Genomic DNA, 12,264 nt, shown 5'->3' on the forward strand with positions numbered 1-12,264 from the left:
GTAGAGAGATGTCCAAACATCATTAAAACATCTTGCTCAGTGAGCTCTAAGAAGGCAGAATTCTACACACACCTCTACTGGGACCACTTCATCAACACGCATTGCTGCAGCACAGCTCATTCACTCCAGTAAGAACATCCATTTTACTCAAAGTGGTCATTCACGTTGTCAAAATTTGATAAATATCCTGCCATGTTGCACAAAACTAGCAGTAGCAAACTCCTGTGAAGTTATCCAACTGTCACAGAGCAAGGAGTAAATAAACTGCGCTCCAGGGGGGCGTGTGGATGAAGTGGTCCCAGTAGAGTGCCTGTGTAGAAATCCCTCCGTTAGCTCTCCTATAGCCGCAAATAGCCACATAACAGCAGCTATGAGCTAACAGAGGTATAGTATACGTTCGTTCATTCATTCGTCTTAAAGTATTGGTGAAATAAAGACAGATAATGCCTTATTTAGAGGCTGCACCATCCCTGCCCTGTTCACTCCATTATATGGATCGCAAGTTATCTAAATAGCTTCCGAAGGATGCCGACTTTCGCCAAATTGTTCTCTGTGAGTAGATAAACGTATTTCATGACAGAAATAAGGTCTAGGTTTAAAAATACCAGAGTTCCCCTGTAAGAAGGGGAAAATAGAGCTAAATACCAAGTGCTCAGGGGAAGGATCAAAAAGAAAAAGAGAGCTTGCAAATGCTCTGAAGAAGCAGAGGGTACAGTATATCACTGCTGTGAGATGAAGTTAATCAGCAGGTCTCAGATCTCAAGAAGGAGAAAACAAAGACATGTGGCTCCAGACTGTTTCCCAGTAAAGGAAAAAAAAGTGGATCATCTGACTGATAAAGAAGTGTCCTATGAAAACAAGATGCCGTGAGATCAGGTTGAAAGACAACCAGCTTATTTAAGAGCTTCTGAGAAGCAAGAGATGCAAGAGAAACAGTTCTCTGCAAAGAAACTGCTTTTGAGATTAGAGTCTGACCACTGAGAGCCACGATGACATTTTGGCAAAGGAAAATGACTCTCAGAATCAAACTACCATCAATAAACTCATATGCATGGAGGATGGAGTTCAAACCAAACAGTCAGAGGAGAGTGTGAGACAGCTTAAAGGTGTCTCGAAAGAGGAGAAGTTAAAAAGATCTGAACTGGAGCAAAGTGCTTTTGGAGGGGACTAAAAGGTGAGAAGCACCGTGCTGAGCTACATAAGCCTCCGACCAAGCAGACAATGGCCCTGAAAGAACAGCAGAATCTGGCTACGGGTCTCCAGGAACAACAGCTGACAGAGCTGAGACACATAAGCAGCTCTGGGCTCGTGCTCGTACCGCAGGGAACTGCTCTGGAAGACTCAACAGGCACACAAACTCACGAGATACTGAAAATTCCCTCTGCCCTCCAAATCAAGGAAGAGAGGATGTGATATGCTGAAGGATGACCCTGAATAGAATTCAGTCCTCTTCCTTTCATGGCATCTTGTTCTCCAAATTCTAAGACAGAACACAACAATCAGATGGCGATTTGAGACTCTTTCAAAGCACAGTCAGGGGAGTTCATGGAAAACCTACCTTTTTTAATGCAGGCTTTCTCCTTCGAGCGATAGGCGAGGGCCCTCTTTACTGCACGATAGTTATTATCAAGGCTCACCCAGTCACCTATCAATTCAATTTTCAACATGTCTAAATTTGTTTTATAAAGTAGTATTAATGCAAAAGTGTATATTATGTACAAGTCAAAATCCCTTAAAATGCACGGCTAAAACGAGCCTACTTCTCATTAAAAACATTCATTCCTTTAAAAAAATTCAGAAAATAATGTTTTGTAAGGATTAAATGTTTAGTGGTTGAAAAAAACTGGAGCTTTTACACTCATGTGGTGAGAGTGTCTCCTCAAAAGTACTTCATCAAATGGTTTTGTTTCTCCAGTAGATACACTAGAAGTATCTAAGTATCTTCTCCAGGTGTCAGATTGATCAGCTAAGGAGGATGAGATAATGTCATGAGAACAACAGGTTAAACATACTGTGAGACCAACATATTTAGACCCCAGCTTAAATGTCTTGTGTCTTTATAGTGTGCTGAGAGAAGAGGGGCAGATGGAAGAGTCCTGGAGCTAAGCTTCGGGCATTTCGAAAAAAAACATCAGCATCATAACAGCAGCTATGCTCAATTCTTGAAAAAGCTACTGCAAAGCTAAAGGCGTACGGACAAACCTCCATCATTTTCACCACATTCACTTGTCTTCACCAACATTTTGCACTGTTTTATCAACCTCCGGTCCAGCAGACCACAGCACAAGTGTATATGTGATAGTGTAAAAACGAAGAAAATGCCTTTGTTCTGGAAACACGTACTTCACCGAGACTTTAGCAAGCTTTAAAAACTGACCCCAAAGACCTGAAAACCACACGAGTCCAAAGAAAATTAGCAGACACAAAAGAACACTTAAAAAAAAAAAGCATCTTAGTATTACATAATCGACTGTCTGCCTTGATATAGTGATTTTTATTCATTGCTGGGCTCCCGAGTCCAAACAAAATCCAGAGAATACAGCCACAAAAAAAAAGAAACTTTAATGCGAGAGGGATTTTGATGCCAGTGACCACGAGGCTGGTTGAACAGTGAGTATATTGCATAGGTTGTTGATATGGGACAGTCCTGCGTCAGAGCGGAGAGAAAAGAATCGGTGACTTTCAGTTCCTGCTGACTTTTATGAAAGAATTCTGCATTTCCTGTGGATGTTTTCCCTTGAGTGTATAATCTCCCAAAGCTTGATTCACAACATTGCGATGGAGGTTCACTGAAGTGTGGCGAGGCTTCCAGAGGTGTGTAGAGCTCCGCCCCTGTTTAAACACGTTGCACCACTTGAAATCACAAGGTCACCCCCACCAGTCCATCATAAGCAAATCTTTATAATGGTTTGTAAAAACAACATTTGAAGCATTTTTCTTTCTTTCACATTTTGAAGATAAGCTTCGAGGTTTGCTAAAAATGTTATAAATAAGATCAAGTTACTAGTTTGGCTTCAATATAAATAATGTAATAAGACATAATTCACACAGACATTTCTCTCTAAAAACATTTAAATATTTCCAAATATTGCATTTACGAAACCATGTCCTGTGGTGCTCTTATTCTTAAGCAAAGTTTGAGATAGTTTACTTAAAGCCATCTTCAAATGCCAAACTAGGAGGAGTTGAGCAGGGGTTTGCCATAATGACAGGTTAAGAAAAAACAATCTCAGCCTCCCTGAGCAGAAAGTCACAATAATACCACATTTCAAATATTGAATAATAACACTCAAAAGCTTGGCAAAACACACCACCCTCCATATTGTTTTTAAATTCTTGGTACAACTAGTAGAGGCAACGTTTCCCATCATGTAGCCATAGACTCAATGCAAAGGCTAATATTGTAAAACACACTACCCACTTCGGTTCACACATCTCTAACAGTCGGATCAGATCTACGTTTGTACAGGTCAACAGAAGTACTTGCTATTGCACAAAAATGCAGTGTTTGTTCTTTTTTCTTTTGTTCTGGGTACATGATGACAAGGCAGGTTACAGTAACATTTTGGTTTGGTTATACTGGTTGTATCTCAGCTTCTGTTGTTTCTTTGTGTGCACAAAGATGCTTTCACCTCTGCAGCATGAAGCCAGCGCGCATCTTCATCCTTAAAATTAAAGGTTCAAAAGGCAAACCCCTTTAGATTAGGCTCCCACCACAGCCTTTTCATACAGAATGCAAACCCTTCTTCGTCCCTTCCTCAGTGCTGCAGTGAGCTGTATTCATAGAGGTGAACGAGTGCTAAATGAGCGCAAACTTGACGATATGACATTCAAGAGCACATTGACAATAAACACGCAGGCCTACTACAACATCTTCTTGCAAAATCATGATTGAGACAAGTTCTAGTGTACAACTTTTCTCTAAAAGGCAAGAAAGTCACGTAGGTTTGCAGAGGACCAAACTTGTCCTCTTTGAAGTGAGACAGGTGACTTACAGTGACCTCAGGTGTGAACGGAGAGAGGCATCGTGTCTGAGAGCCCATTTTCAAAGAGCTCTGCCAATATTCTACTGTGTCAAAAAGCCGATTTTCAGATGAAAACAAGACAAGGGAAGAAGAAACCCAAAACATGACAGTGGTATTAGTTCTCCACACATTCACTATTGATGAAATGTAACAATTTAAGGAGACAGACAGAACCGTAATCGATACTTAAATATTGTAAATCATACAAAAACAGTTTGCTTTGAAGTGTAAACATTAAATTTATGTCTGATGTCATTTCTGCACATGGAGAAATTATATAAAATAAATCATGTCCGTCATACCTGTAAATTGTTATCATTTAAATGTAAAAACAACATACTAAATCTCAGTTTTATATTATTACTGTAATAATAATGATAACATCTGCTTCGTATAAGTGTTTTTACCGTATTCTTATAAATAGTGTAACATCTTAATTCATACTTTGACTCCTCTGGCTTTGTCTTTAGAAGGCAAACAAAGAAAAAAAAAACTATACTCATGTCTCTGACAAACAAACACACACATATCCCAGTATATTCATACACGCACAGACACACGCACAAGCTGCCACAATCACGCAGGGATCACCGGGAGGTTCTATGTTCTGTTGAGAGTCTGGAAGATTCTAGATATTTGGAGCATGACGGGGCCGGTCTCAGGGTCGTTCATCCACTGGGTGCTGTTCAGTGGATTCTCCAGCATGTCTTCAAACGCTGCACAAAAACAAAACCCACAGGACATGCTGTTAAAACTCTTCATCACAGTTTTCTTTCCTCTAACCCCAACCAGCCCACCAGAAGCCTGGCTCTGATGGCGCGTCAGCTGGATCTACAGTGATGGCGTGATATGTTCTGGTACTGCAAAAACTGACAGTCAAGATAAATCTGTCAAGATCGTTTTAGATTTTCTTTTCTTCAGGTTATTCAAAGCAGATATTTCTGTCACTATTTTGTGCTTTGAAAACGAGCTTTTGTTCAAATCTTTTCTCAGATGGATTGGAAAGCTGGCTTTAAATGCCATACGACAACTGATTGCAAACTCAAAATGGATTTGAATGTTACAAATCGGCTGTTTTCATACCAAAAGCAGCACAGCCGGTGTGGTCAGCTGTTTACCAGTAAAGCTAGTGTGAACATAAACCAACCAAGAACAGAACACCACTTAGTGTATGGATAGAGTGACAGAGCAGTCATCCACCGTTGCACCACCACAATGAATAGTTTTGATTTGATTTCCAACCCCTTCACGTGTCAAAGTGTCCCAGCACACGGCAGGAAAGCACTTTCTCTGTATAATCTAGCTAAGATTACAGGGCGCCAAATACTGAGGTGTGGATCATTCACTATTTACAACAGCTGCCTTGGCTGTCACACTGTTCCATCTCTGGTCTGTAAAATCCAACTAGTTCAGTAAACGAGTTTTGTTTTAAGGTTCATTTGTTTTTTCTAGGCTGGAGACTGTTCCAGCTGGTGATAGAGACGGTTGCTGAGCTGCAGTTCACAGACAAAACAGATAAAGACATGAAACCCTTTTCGAGGCTTTTTCCAGGTTGAACATCATGAATGTGAGACTGTACCTAGCAGAGTCTTGGGATTGGTTAGACCCAGCTGGACCACAGGGTTTTCCAGGATGGCTTGGAACAGAGGGCTGTTGGTGTCGATGCCTTTATCCAGGTCTTCCGGTGAAGGTTTCCTGTCTCCCAGCAGCCACTCGCACTAAAGAATGAAAAAAAAAATAAAAATACAGGCAAAACCTAAATTATCTTTTTTTTGGGACTATCTATCCACATAATTCTATTTACACAAGTAACATTTCCTGCATTTTGCCCCCAGTTTTTGCCAAATAATTGACAATAATAATATGCATTTGTATGTAATATGTCTTTTTTCTTAGAGTTGTTACATCCTAATACACATGAATTTGGAACTGAAAGAGAATACCAATCATAGAAGAATCAAATTAACTTGCACGGTTTCACTTTTTTTCCCTGTTTAGACCACCCTAAGACGAACCAACTCCTCCACAGACATGTGAGATTAGTTTAATTTTGTCTCCTTGTATAGATCGATGATGCAATTGTAGGAGTGGGTTGAGGTGTTTCTCAGCTTCTTAGTTTGTACATCTATGGCCCTCTCACCCACAGAAGTGAAAGCAACTCTTCCCACTGCTACCACAGAAGCTATTTTGTTACCACCAAAACCAACTTTTTCTTGCCAAAAGCAACAAATATAAATACAAGAACTTATTCTAACAAACAGGAGTGAGCAGCATTATCTGAGACGTGCTGTTTGCACATAAACAGTGCTGTCATTGTGGTTTGGTTATCACATGGCTGTATACTGTGTGAAACAGAAAGATTAGAGAGACTTACTGTCTCTCATAACTTTCTCTATGTGCGGTCATTTTACATGTAAATTTAGCCTAAATCACATTGCAGCCTTTGTCTAAAGTGATTTAGTCAGATGATGTTGTAGGCATCCCCAAAACAGCAGACAGTGACTGTAATAAAGCTACTGGATTCTGGATGTGTGAACCTACCGCAGCATCCTGTTGGTTGTTATTGACTCTCAGAGCATCGATCACCTCCTTTTCATCAAAGCCCATCTCCATCAATGCAATGACAGCCTACAAAAAAACAAAGATTCGGTGTAATTACAAAAAAAACAAACTGTTTTTGGTTTATATCAGTGTGGCTGAGGAAGCAGCTGTTAATAAGTGAAAAGATGATACTATAGTCCTACTCCTAAGTACAGACAAAAAGAAAGAATAAAAATATGTGCTTTGAGATGAGTTTACAAAATCTAAACTCTGGACAAAACAACCCACCCTTGAATCTGGTCTAAACTCCCTTTTCCTGCGGATCCTCTTGAAGATCTCTGTGAGTTCATCCTGTCTGCTGCTCTCATCTGTGCTCGACTGGCTGGAGAGGCTGCGGAGGAGGAGGTTAGAACCGGAGGCTGAAGCCGAGGCGCCTGGTGTGGCGGCTGCCGCGGCTGCTGCTGCCCCAGAAGAGTCCTGTCCTGGAAGCGGCGAGTCCACAGAGGGGTCGTCCACGTGCTCTATCAGCCACTCCATAGCCTGGGTAACTGACATGCTGTGAGAGGAAGACGGGAAGGTGAGAAAAACTGAATAACGACAGTCAAGAAGGCACAAGCTACAATAAATGTTCAAAGTAAATAATGTGGGAAAGCTTTCGACAACACAATATCTGATAACAGTAAATAATTGTATAAAAACACCAATTTAAAAAAATTGACTTACTGGCTCAATCTAAGAGCTTTGATTGCTCTGCTCTCAGGGAAACCCATCTCAGTGAGCTGCTGGAGAGCAGTTTCATCCACCCGATCCTCCTCATCTTCATCCAACATCGCTAGGACACACAAAAACACTGTGTTCAAACTAAGGCTAGGCTAAGAGAAACACAACAATAATCATAAGGAACAAGGAGCAGCTGACAGACACACACGGTCTTGGAAAACCCTGTTGACAGGAATATGGTGCTGGGCTTAACAACTGCTGCCCCCCGTGTTTTATTAAATGTTTAAACGTCATGACTTTGTGCTCCAGATTACACCTACATGTCAACCCAAACAGGTATAAATAAGTTAGCCCTTTAAAGCTTGTCCAACTTGCTCCATCCATGAGGATGTACGGTAAGCACATCGGTTAAGTTTCATTCATTTCCAGGTTTATTTTTCTTCTTTTTAAACAATATACACTCTACTGTATGTAATTTAAGTTTCATGGGGCAGCTTTTTTTTTTTTTACCGTTGGCCTTTTTGAAGAGTTCAACAGCATCAGGGTTCAAAGCAAGAAGCTTCTGGGCGACTTCAATGAGAGAAACCAGGATTTTTCTAAGCTCTGTTTGAAACTGGACCGAAACAAACAAACAAAAAAAAACCATGAAAACACAAGTTATGCAAAGTTATGTTAAACTGCTGGTAGAATTAATTTTCACTGTGTGAGCTAAAGCCATGCCTCTGAGATCCCTACATCTCTGATGTTGTGTTGCGTGACGGTGCGGTCGGTGTGCCGCGTGGACAGGTTAGCAGTAGCTTTCAGGATAGCATCTTTGTCTGGAGCTTTGTTATCTTGTTTCTTCTGTAACAAGCAGAATAAACAACAAGTAGACAATAATCAATGCGTAGAAAAAAGAAAGACTTTGTTGCACTCTTCCGATTACAAAACTACAACCAAACTCACCTTTTCTTCTGAACTAACATCTAGCATCTTTGGAGGAGTCGGCGGTGGTCTTTTCTTTATAAGCAGCAAAACGTCTAAGAAAAATGTACAAAACATCATCAATATTTTAAAATGACATGATTTCAAAACGTATGATTTTTGGGTGTAAAATTTGTCGTAAAGCTGTCAAACAGCGCACCACGTACCTTTATCTTTGAGATTTTCATCAGCAACAGTTTTAGTGTCGGTAAGGACTCTCTCTGTAGCAGCTTGTATAAGTTTATGGTGGGTAAGTGTTTTGGGGTCTTCTAGATTTCCATGTACATACTACAAAATAAACAAAATAAAACAGCTCAGAGACAAACAGGAAACAACAGGGCTGCAGCTACTTATCGTCGGCATTAAAGCTATTTTTACATTCCTCATTCATTTTTCTGAGATAATATATTCGTATTATTGCTTATGCTTTAGCAGTTAAAGTGTATGATACACACAAGGATAAAGGGCACAAGTTTGGCCTTGATGCGAGGTTTTCTGCATCCAGACTGGATGAGGAGTTTAAAAATCAAAGCCTCTTTTTTGAGAGGCTCAAACATAACTGTAGAAATTCACATCACCACTTTTAGTTCTTTGTTGAGAACCCTTTTCAAACAATGTCTGGCAAAAGTGTGGAACCCGTATGCATCAGCGAAGGAAGTATTTTCTCCTTTGTGAATCTTTGTCAGTATTCTGCAGCTCATTCTTTGGTTACTGTTTTTCTTGGTTCATCGTGCATCTGTTCAACGACGTGGCGTCCAGTCAAGTTTGTAACACTTGGCTGAATTTGAGTAGACGTCTCTGTGCGCTAACAATTCATCCAGCTGCTTCCACTTCCTGTCACATCATCAATAAACACTACTGACCCTGTGCCACTAGAAGCCATGCATTCCATCACACTGCTTCAGCATGACTTACTGATGATGTTGCATGCTCTGGCTCTGTTTCAAGCCCCCTCCACACCTTTTCTTCTACTCATTCTGGTACAGGCCAATCTCAGTTTTATATGTCCAAATAGTGTTGCTCCAGTACTACTCTGGCTCTTATATGGTATTTTGTTTTTTCTGGCAGTCTTATTTTCCCTTTATGCTCTTAAGACTTAATTGAAAATTGTATGAATACCTGAAAGGTTGTCAATGATTTGTGGTGTCCTCTCTTGTGGTAGACTTATTGATATGCTCTCCTCCTGGAGTGTATTCCCTTACTTGGCAGGATGTTGCAATCGTCAACCAGTACTCTTCTGGGGCTGTCCATGGATTTAATGTTGGCGAGCTCGCCAGCATAGTTTTTAGAGGTTCCCACACTGCTGATTTGGCCACGTCTAAGGTCCCTTCTTTCTACCTGATGGATTTATTTTGCTTCTGCAACCAAAAACTAAACTTGTGGATATTAACTAACACCTTGACTTAACTGTGGGAGCAAGCAAATGAATGGAATGGCAGACTTTTAGCTTTAGTAACTAAAAAAATATAGAAAATTAAGTCTCTTTTTTTTTTAAATAAAAAAAGTTTCCTTATAGTGAAACTTTGCTGGTTTTCTTTTAAACATATTTTAGTCGTACCAAACAAGGTATTTGAAAACCTGATCATGACAAGCAGTGACTTTGTTGACACTTGTCCTGTCATGACAGCCAAACATCAGCCCACCACTTGAGTTTACGTTAAAGGCCATAGAAGGAGCGGAGAGGTGAGTTGTATAATAATAGAAAGGCTAAGAAGCAGCATGCCTCTCTGACAAGCCACAGCAGGGAACAGAAAAAGACTGTTAGCGAGTTGTAGCTGGAGAGGGGCAGCCAACCTGCTAAATTATAAATAGCAAAGTCTACCCAGTTACTATAAATACAAAGCTAGTGACACTGACACTGACGGTTTACACAGAGACCAGAGCAAGCTGAAGACACCTCAGGCGGAGGAGTGACAGGACAAAAAAAAAGAGAGGGAGAGAGAGAAAAGAAACAAGGAAGACACAAACAAACCAAAAACCTACATGTTTCAAGCACCTCTCCTTCAGTTTCTCAACAGTGGTGTCTTCTGTGACCTCCTCCAACCACTCCGTGCCGTCCATGGTGCAGATGTGTATTTTCAACACTTTCCCGGCAAATATTTTCTCCTCCTGCACGAACATAGCTGCAGTATTCAGAGTACCAGTCCAGTGACGTTAGCGAGCAGCAGTTGCTATGTGCTCGTCTCGGCAAGCTAGCGTGCTAACGTTAGCACCCAGCTAGCAGTAGTATGTAAATCCACCGACAACAGAGCAAGAGCGAGCACCGATTAACTGAGGGCCATTTTCGGGGTCCTCGGCCGGCTGTCAGTGTGGTGGCAACCGAGTAACGTGTTGTGTGCCCGCAAAGTAGTTTATTTTTGCCGTTTAGCGCACCAGCAGCAACCAGCGAATATCCTATTTTTACTGTAATGTTTGAACTCTGAACTGCAACTGTACTACCGCCGTTGCATTGTGGGGGTTGGAGTTTTATTGAGGTACACGCAAAAGCCGCCAGTACTTTTCATACTGGTTTAGAGTAAGGTGACCAGATTTCTGAAATGAAAATCGGGGACATTTTCATTGCAGTGGTGAAATATCATTAAATGTCATCATTATGAAATAAAAAACAGGGACAAGTACTTTTTCATGTTGCTTAACCAGCTTTTATTACACAAAAGGTGGCATTCAAAAAAATTAGTGACATTACAGTTATCTCCTCATTGATCTACCTCCACCTCAGGAGCCTGGGTAGAATAAGAGCAGAGGAGAACACGAGAAAAACATCACCTGGTAATCTCATGCTATTGTTAACGTCACATCTTTACTAATGACAGATATGAAAACAGTATCATAATGTTAAAGTTAACTGACTTTTATAACGTTACGTTTTCAATTCAGAAAAACAATCATACTTACTTTAATGTTACATCCCTTAACACACACGCGCGGCCAGTTCACACAAAATCAGTAAGTTAATACACAACACAACAACCATTTTACGCGGCCGCTGGTCTTCTCTTCTTTCCTGTTTGCCGCCTCCAACATTGTTGTTGTTGACGCTGCTGCGTCTGTACGTCATATGACGTCGATTCTGGTGATGCGTTAAATGGCTACCGTAATAACTGTTGTTACATTGAGTCTGCGCTCATTCAGTGTCATTGACCATTCAGTGTCAAAATCGGGGACATTTTCGGGGACAGCTTTGACCGGGGACAGGTCACCCAAAACGGGGACTGGATGGATGAACTTTTATTAAAGCCCAGGATGAGATATAACAATTTCAGCACAGTCCAAACTCCTGATTGCAAACAAAATTCTGGTCCAAATATGGTCAACATCTACATCTTTTCTTTCATTTATTGGGGCTAATATAATCTCAATAAAGCTGTTTATCGAGGATTAGGGTGGCTGCCTAAACACAGCCTCAGACAAGTCGTTTTGGCCTCATTTGGCCCTTGCAACACTGATCTTAACTAAAGTCAGGCCCAGCTGATGACTTATGAGCCATATCTGGCCCACCTAACTTTTATTTGAGCTGTAACTAAGCCATAAATGCCAAAAGTGGCCCAGAATTCAAATTTGTCTGCTATGGATCACATGCTGGGAAAAAAAAAACATGTCAAAGTGAGATGTAAAATCAAAGTGTTTCTGCCTAAAAAGTTGGAAAACTGTGAAAAATGTTTTTAAAAAACAAAATGAGATACTAGCTAATCATTTCAATGTTATAAGTGATTTAAAATAGGACAAAGACAAATGTTGAGGGTGTGAGGGAGATGAGACATAAGACAAAGACTGTCAAAGAGAAAAAGGGATGATCGTGTACAAAAAGAATGTGTCAGGGAACTTTTTGAATAAAGTCTCTGTCCTCAGGCTCATGGATTCCAGAGCCCAGGATGAGAAGAAGCATAGGGTTTGGGAAATCTGAGAGTGACTTCAAAACAGGTCAGGTTCATGTTTGAGTATGTACTTGAAACAAGAACTAACAGAAGCCTGACTAACTTAACATCTAAATTTACATTTACAGCTGAAAACCCAC

At 40.6% G+C, this 12,264-nt stretch overlaps 1 protein-coding gene across 1 annotated transcript; it reads right to left on the reverse strand.

Moving 5' to 3' along the window:
• Positions 1-2,479: 2,479 nt before the first annotated feature.
• On the reverse strand, positions 2,480-10,664 carry ubac1 (UBA domain containing 1). Its single transcript, XM_072387461.1, has 10 exons — positions 10,233-10,664; positions 8,417-8,537; positions 8,232-8,305; positions 8,022-8,129; positions 7,797-7,899; positions 7,290-7,398; positions 6,855-7,122; positions 6,567-6,653; positions 5,605-5,743; positions 2,480-4,741 (listed from the first exon to the last, which is right to left on the reverse strand). The coding sequence occupies exons 1-10, from the start codon at positions 10,368-10,370 to the stop codon at positions 4,626-4,628; spliced, it is 1,263 nt and encodes a 420-aa protein (XP_072243562.1). The 5' UTR covers positions 10,371-10,664; the 3' UTR covers positions 2,480-4,625.
• Between the last annotated feature and the right edge of the window lie 1,600 nt (positions 10,665-12,264).

Source organism: Leuresthes tenuis, unplaced genomic scaffold (assembly GCF_036924035.1).
Source record: "Leuresthes tenuis unplaced genomic scaffold, fLeuTen1.0.hap1 SCAF_6, whole genome shotgun sequence".
NCBI lineage: Eukaryota > Metazoa > Chordata > Actinopteri > Atheriniformes > Atherinopsidae > Leuresthes > Leuresthes tenuis.

Coding starts and splice junctions, on each gene's coding strand:
- ubac1 (XM_072387461.1), bottom strand. CDS start 10,370: ATGTTCGTGCAGGAGGAGAAAATATTTGCCGGGAAAGTGTTGAAAATA. Junction 7,123..7,289: donor AAAGCTCTTAGATTGAGCCA/GTAAGTCAATTT, acceptor TTCCTCTCACAG/CATGTCAGTTACCCAGGCTA. Junction 4,742..5,604: donor CAATCCCAAGACTCTGCTAG/GTACAGTCTCAC, acceptor GTTTTTGTGCAG/CGTTTGAAGACATGCTGGAG.